The following is a 7413-nucleotide window of genomic DNA, read 5'->3' as shown; positions in this document are numbered from 1 at the left end:
GGAAAAACATACCTTGCTCATGGATAGGAAAACTCAACACTGTGAAAATGTCAGTTCTACCCAAAGCGATCTACAGATACAATGCAATCCAGATCGAAATTCCACCGGCATTTTTTAATGACATGAAAAAAAAATCACCAACTTGATATGGAGGGGGAAGAGGTCCCTGATAAGTAAAGCATTACTCAAGATGAAGAACAAAGTGGGAGGCCTTACACTACCTGATTTTAGAACTTATTGCACAGCCACAGTAGTCAAAACAGCCTGGTACTGGTACAACAACAGATACATAGACCAATGGAACAGAATTGAGAAGCCAGGCATAAATTCATCCACCTATGAGCAGCTGCTATTTGACAAAGGCCCAAAGTCCATTAACTGGGGAAAAGACAGTCTCTTTAACAAATGGTGCTGGCATAACTGGACATCCATCTGCAAAAAACTGAAATAAGACCCATACCTCACACCATGCACAAAAACTAACTCAAAATGTATCAAAGATCTAAATACTAAATCTAAAATGAGGAAGATCATGGAAGACAAAAACAGGGACAATGCTAGAAGCCCTAATACATGACTTGAACACAATACAAAACATAAGTAACAATGTACAGGCACCAGAAGAGAGACTAGATAACTGGGAGCTCCTAAAAATTAAGCACTTATGCTCATCAAAAGACTTCACCAAAAGAATAAAAACAAACCTATACTGGGGAAAAACAATTTGCTACAACAAATCTGATCACCATCTAATCTCTAAAATCTACAAGATACTGCAAAATCTCAACAACAAAAAGACAAATAACCCAATTAAAAAATGGGCAAAGAAAATGAACAGGCACTTTGCCAGAGAAGATATTCAGGCGACTAACAGACACATGAAGAAATGGTCACGATCAATAGCCATTAGAGAAATGCAGATTAAAACAACAATGAGACATCATCTCACCCCAACAAGGCTATCATTAATCCAAAAAACATAGTAAATGCTGGAGAGGTTGTGGAGAGACTGGAACACTTATACACTGCTGGTGGGAATGTAAAATGGTACAACCACTTTGGAAATCAATTTGGCGCTTCCTTAAAAAACTAGAAATAGACGTACCATAGGATCCAGCTCTCCTGATTCTTGGAATATATCCTAGAGAAATAAGAGCCGTCACACAGATATATGCACACTCATGTTCACTGCAGCACTGTTCACAAAATACATTGTTTTTTAGACATAATGTTATTGCATACTTAATAGACTACAGTATAGTGTAAACATAACTTTTATATACACTGGGAAACCAAAAACTTCATGGGACTCTGTTTATTGCGATATTCACTTTATTGCAGTGGTTGGGAATTGAACCTGAAATATCTCTGTGGTATGCCTGTATTCGGTTAAACATACAAATTTTTAACATTATTTTCAGATGTTTGTTTTTACACAGTATGGCTACTAGAAAATTTAAGAGCACACATGTGGCTTGCATGAATATAGGCCAGCAGTGCTATAGAGCATCTGACTCAGCCCTTTGTTTCCAGTAAGAAAATCTAATGTTTCTTTCTTACTTACTAAAAATGAGAACCTATCACTGTTTGTTTTGTCTTTGTGGTCTGTCAAAAAAAGAGGAAACTCAGATTTTTCATAGTAGTTGCAAAATATACCATATATATATATATATATATATAAAATAAATTATAAATCTCTTATTTGACAATGGTCTAAGGAAAGAAGCTGTAACCAAAAAACTCCTTGCTGTCAAGTCGATTCTGACTCAGCAACCCTAAAGGACAGAGGAGAACTGCCCCATAGGGTTTCCAAGGAGCAACTGGTGAATTCGAATTGCCGACCTTTTGGTTAAAGGCCGAGCTCTTTAACCACTGCACCACCAGGGCTCCAAAGAAGCTATAAGGTATATTAATGGGACAGCTAATTTGAAGGCAAATGTGTGGATGGCATGAAACCTTCCACCCATATCATATTCACAGGATATATAATGGAAGCAGAGAGGAAAAACAAGAGGAAGATATAAATCTATTTTTCCTGTTTATAACTGGATTCTATAGCTAAAATATAGCAGGCAGTGGTGGTTCAGTAGTAGACTTCTTGCCTTCCATGCAGGAGATACCACATGCACAGCCACCACTCATCTGTCAGTGGAGGCTTGTGATGCTGAACAGGTTTCAAATAGACTAGGAAGAAAGGTCTGGTGACCTACTTTCAAAAATCAGTGAAGTTCCAGGTAGCATTTCATTTGTTGTGCATGGGGTCACATGCACAATGGAGGCTAGCTTAACAGCAGGCAACAATAACAACATAGCTAAAGTATAAGGCCAATACAGAAAAAAGAACTCAGACCCAAGAGTCAATGACAGGTTGTACAGAAGGCATAAGCTTAGGGTAGCTTTAAAAATTAAAATATTTTATTAGTATTAGTTCCAAAGGCATTTTCTTTTAATAACAAGACCCCAGAATTAAAGGCTATCAAAAAAAAAAACAAAAACACCAAGACCAAACCTGACACTGAACTGTTCTATGTAAGAAAAGTAAACTAAATAAGAGAAATATACTTACTTTTAATTTCAACTGATTCAGGATCTACTTTAAGGGGTCCTATCGCATCTTGCAACTTCTCATGAAGAACACGTTGAATATTTTTATTTATGTTTTCAGGATCTTTGGTAGAGCGAAATCTAAAAATTAGCAGCATATGAGCCAGCACTCCATGATCCTCTTGACTGCACTCCAATAAAAAAGGAAAAATGGGGTGTTAAATATATAGCCCAGAAAATGATTTATAGTAATATCACAGTCTGTTTTTGTTTGTATCATTCATTGAAACACGTACACACATAAGTGCACAGAAAACCATAAATGTAAAATATTCAACTATTTCCTTCTATATTCCTATCGTTGACCAAATACAGAACCCACCTTCAACTCAAACTTCTTAAAATAAATGAGTATACTCATGGTCTTCTTACCACCAAGGAGTCTAGTTAAGTACATAGTTACTAATATACATACAAAACAAAAAAATACATCTCTTGTCAACCATTCAAAATTGTCAAATATAATGCATGGTGAGCATAAAATTAACAGTGGTTTGGCTTTCAGGTATAATTCCCAGTGGCTTAAATCCAATGATCTCTCCTAAGCAACTTGCAGGGTTTCCTGAATGACCCCTAAAGCTTATTTAATTGATTTCACATGATTGTACTTTTGAGCTAGAGAATTATTTAACCTTAGTGTTATTTGTTTGAGTTACTACTACCTTGGGAACAAATGTACTTTATAATCATCCTTGACTCTTCCTTCTAATTCTCTGCCACCCACTCTCCCTCCTTCCCACATATAATCGGTTACCAAAGAATCTACCTCCTTACTATTCACTGCATCAACCTCTACTTTTATGAATTGTAAAGGAGAATTTAAATTAGAACCTTATCTTTGGAGGGGACTTTTGTTGATCTATTATAAATTTGAATGTCCAAACTCTCTGATACAGTTTTTCCACGTTTAGAGATTTAATCTTCAAATACTGTCATCTCATCATCTCTAAAACTGATTTCATCTTTCCAATAAATTTAGTGTTTTTCCTATTATGGTAGTAAAAGAAAGAATAATGAGGACCAAGGCTAGAGCATTTTTGAGTGCTGAAGAGGTGAACAAACTGAAAAGTGATTTGGAAGATAAAATTGATTCCCGTACCTATTGCTGTAGAGTCCATTCTGACTCATAGCGACCCTGTAGGGCAGAGCAGAACTGCCCTATAGGGTTTCCAAGGCTGTAATCTTTATGGAAGCATGCTGCCACATCTTTTCTCCCACAGAGCAGTTGGTGGGTTTGACCTTTCAGTTAGCAGCCAAGCACTTAACCCCTCTGCCATAAGGGCTCCTTGATAAAATTGATAGTTCTTAGTTATTCATAAAGTGTGAGGAACCCAGGAAAGGGAAGAGTGTATGATGAATTCCAGATTTTTCATTCAGGTGACTAAGTCATTCCTGAGTCAGGGAATTTCCTATGGAATTTTCATGTGGAGATGTCCATGTGCAGACTTATAGTTCTAGAAATCAGGAAAACAATTCAGAATGGCATTAGAGATATCGATTTCATGAGGGTGGGTGAGGACACTACAGAAAGTGAAAATGTAAGGATCAGAGACGTAGATATAGATCCAAGAGTAACGTCTTAAAAACCACAGAGTGCAGAATTTTCAGGAGAAAGCAATCAGAGCAATACCTCACCAAAGTCAGATAAGTACTACAGACTGAGAAGTAACTCTTGGATTTTTGTCGTTGAAATAACATTGGAAACAGTTCTCTTATCCTACTTTTCACAACTACAAATAATGTGAGCTAAAACAAATTACTTAAAATCCTAGCATAGTATTTTGCTTAAAATATTATCCTGTGAGGACATCCGGGCAACATGGTGCTCTAGGCGGACGCACCATGCCATCCCTCCACAGCAAAAATCAGAAAAACTAAGCCAAACAGAGAAAAAAGCAATCCTGAAACCCTAAGCATCAAATGAAGAGATAAAGAACTCAGCCAAGCACCAAATGGAATAAGAAACTGACAGAGAACAGACAGTGAGGAGAGATACATGCAGAGGTCCCCATCAACTAATGCAGCACAGATCCACCATCTTGGACTCCTATCAGAGACCAGCGAACAGGGGTTACAAGAAAGCAGCTTCACGGAGCTTCCAGCAGGAGACAGAACAACTGGTGACCGGTGATATACGCTTTCCAACCGCCCACACTTCTTCACCCCCAGTCAGCCTCCTCTGCTTCCGGCGGCCACAGTCTCTTGGCCGGGAAGCCCAGGCTGCTTGGATTCTACCAGCCCAAACTGGCCGACTCCCTGAGTGCCATTTGTTGGCTGCTGGTGTTGCTTTTTTCTGTTTCTTTAGGTATCTTCCTTACATTTCACCAACTCCCCTTCCTTTCTGTCAAATATCTGGCTCCATGCTCCATCTTTGTTTCTTCCTGAAAGGCTGTGAAACTCTGCTCGAATGTGAAACTTCTTCCCGGTCCGTGCTGCCAAGCTGGTGGGATCCCAGGGCATTTGTTCATTTGTTTTGAATTGTTTGTTTTCTTTTTCTTTTCTCGAACTGGGAGCCCATTCTAGCTGGGCAGTACTGCACGGCTTGGGACCTACCACCTCAGTTTATGCAGACATGCAGAGGGATCCCTGAGCACATTTCTTTTTTTGGTTTTTGGTTTTTTTTTTTACTGTTTTTTGGGAGGTTTTTCTTGTTCTTTTTTTTTTTTTAATTTGTTTTGGTTTTTTTCCCCTCTTTTTCCCTTTTTGTCTGTCTTCATTATTCAGTTTCTCATCTCTCTATACCTTCCTTGTCTTTCTGTCCCCTGAATACCTGACGCTGAGTGACACCTCTACGCCTTTCAGCCAGGCTATACTTCAATGCCTGGGAGCAACTTCCCCAGACCATGTAGCTGCACCAGTGGGATCCCTGGGAGCTTTTATTTTCTTTTTTCTTTCTAGTTTTTATTTATTCCTTTCTTTTCTTTTTTTCTTCTTCTTCTCCTTTTTGTTTTTAACCATTTCATAGTCTCTCATCTCTCCACTCCAACAGCAAGCTCCCCTAGCGCTCTTTCTTGTTCATTTGTATGTTTTTTGCACCTATTCCTCTCCCCTCTCTCCCATACCCAACTTAGCTCCACACATCACAATCTCCCCACTCCATCCCGCCTACCTGCACTGCGCACTTAATATCACACCACCAAGCAGCACCGCCATGGCCTACTGGAACCTGCTCTGCACTGATTACCAGCATGCACTGGTGGCTGTAGTAAGTGCCACAAACAACCAATCCCAGCAACTCATCTTCAGCTAGACCTGCCCTGGTTGTACCATATATGAGCGACTGACACTGCCAATTGGAGAAGGAGGTGAAAAGTATTGTGCCCACAGATGAGCAAACAACAAAGAACACACAGCCCACCTGCACAGACATAGCCAAATAAAAAAAACAGGATGAAACAAACAAATCTACAATCAATAAATGAGGAAAATAAATACTGAATGCACTGAAGACAGCAGACAATATCAAAACATTTACAAAAACAGGACAGGATGATTCCAGTAGGTTTCCAAAATAAAACACCAGATGACTTTCCAGTAGAAGAAAAGGCACTAGAACTACCTGATAAGGAATTCAAATCTCTAATACTCAGAATTATCCAAGAGTTGAAGTAAAAAACAGACAAAAAATGAGGAAAAAATAGACAAATTCATGGAAAAGGCAGACAAAAATTCATGGAAAATACAGACCAAAAAAAGGAAGAATTCAGGAAAACAATGCAGGCACAAAATGTGAAAATAAAGTAACAACTAGAAATTATACAAAAACAAAAATTAGAAATCCAAAAAATAAACAACAAGATTTCAGAAATGGACAGTGTCATAGAAGGGCTGAGGAATAGTTTCAAAATGGTAGAAGACAGGGTCAGTGAAATTGAAGACAAACACTTGGATACAACTCTGAGGAAAACTAAGAAAAATGAAGAGAACTTGAGAATTACATGGGAGACAATCAAAAGCAAAAATTTTAGAGTGATCAGAGTTCCATAACAGGGGGAGAAAACAGAAAACACAGAGAAGATCATTGAAGAACTGCTGACAGAAAACTTCCCCAATGTCATGAAAGATGAAAAGCTGGCCATCCAAGAAGCTCAACGAATCCCATACAGAAGAGACCCCAAAAGAAAATCACCAAGGCATATCATAATCACACTCGCCAAAACCAAAGACAAAGAAAGAATCCTAAGAGCAACTTGAGAAAAACAAACAGTCACATACAGAGGAGAAACAACAAGATTAAGCTCAGATTATTCAGCAGAAATCATGCAGGCAAGGAGGTAATGGAATGACATATATAACACCTTGAAAGAAAAAAATTAGTAGCCAAGAATAATATATCCTGCAAAACTCTCATTCAAATATGATGGTGAAATTAGGTCAGTTCCAGATAAACAGAAATTAAGGGACTGTGTAAAAACCAAACCAAAATCACAAAAATTATTAAAGAGAGTCCTTCAATCTGAGAACAAACAACTTCAGCTCACAGGCTGAATCTAAGACACAGGAATGTACCAGCCAGATACCAACCTAGGAAATGAACTCTTGAGGACTATCCAAAACCAAAAGAAATATAACAGGGAATCAGAGCAGTTAATCTGTAAATGACAGCAACATCATAACAATAAAAGAGGGAATAAACAGTGTAGGTATAGAACCTTCTAATGGAGAGGAAGGCAAGGCAATACCAAGTAATAATAGACTGCTTCAAACTTAGAAAGAAAAGGGTAAATTTCATGGTAACCACAAAAAAAGTTAACAAACCTAGTCATAAAAATAAAGAGGAAAAACATAAAGTCTCAGTAAAAACAAAAC

The 7413-nt window shown here is 38.1% G+C and overlaps 1 protein-coding gene across 1 annotated transcript in view; it reads right to left on the bottom strand.

Moving 5' to 3' along the window:
• Positions 1-7413, bottom strand: part of LOC101352557 (transmembrane protease serine 11E) — a 106463-nt gene that overhangs the window by 14958 nt on the left and 84092 nt on the right. The window contains exon 5 of the mRNA XM_004383364.1: positions 2567-2730. Within this exon, the coding sequence (XP_004383421.1) occupies positions 2567-2730 (164 nt within the window). The remainder of the gene's footprint in view (positions 1-2566; positions 2731-7413) is intronic.

The sequence above is a fragment of the Trichechus manatus genome, unplaced genomic scaffold, assembly GCF_000243295.1.
Source record: "Trichechus manatus latirostris isolate Lorelei unplaced genomic scaffold, TriManLat1.0 scaffold00108, whole genome shotgun sequence".
In the NCBI taxonomy this organism is placed as follows: domain Eukaryota; kingdom Metazoa; phylum Chordata; class Mammalia; order Sirenia; family Trichechidae; genus Trichechus; species Trichechus manatus.
This window is presented reverse-complemented; position numbering and strand designations above follow the sequence as displayed.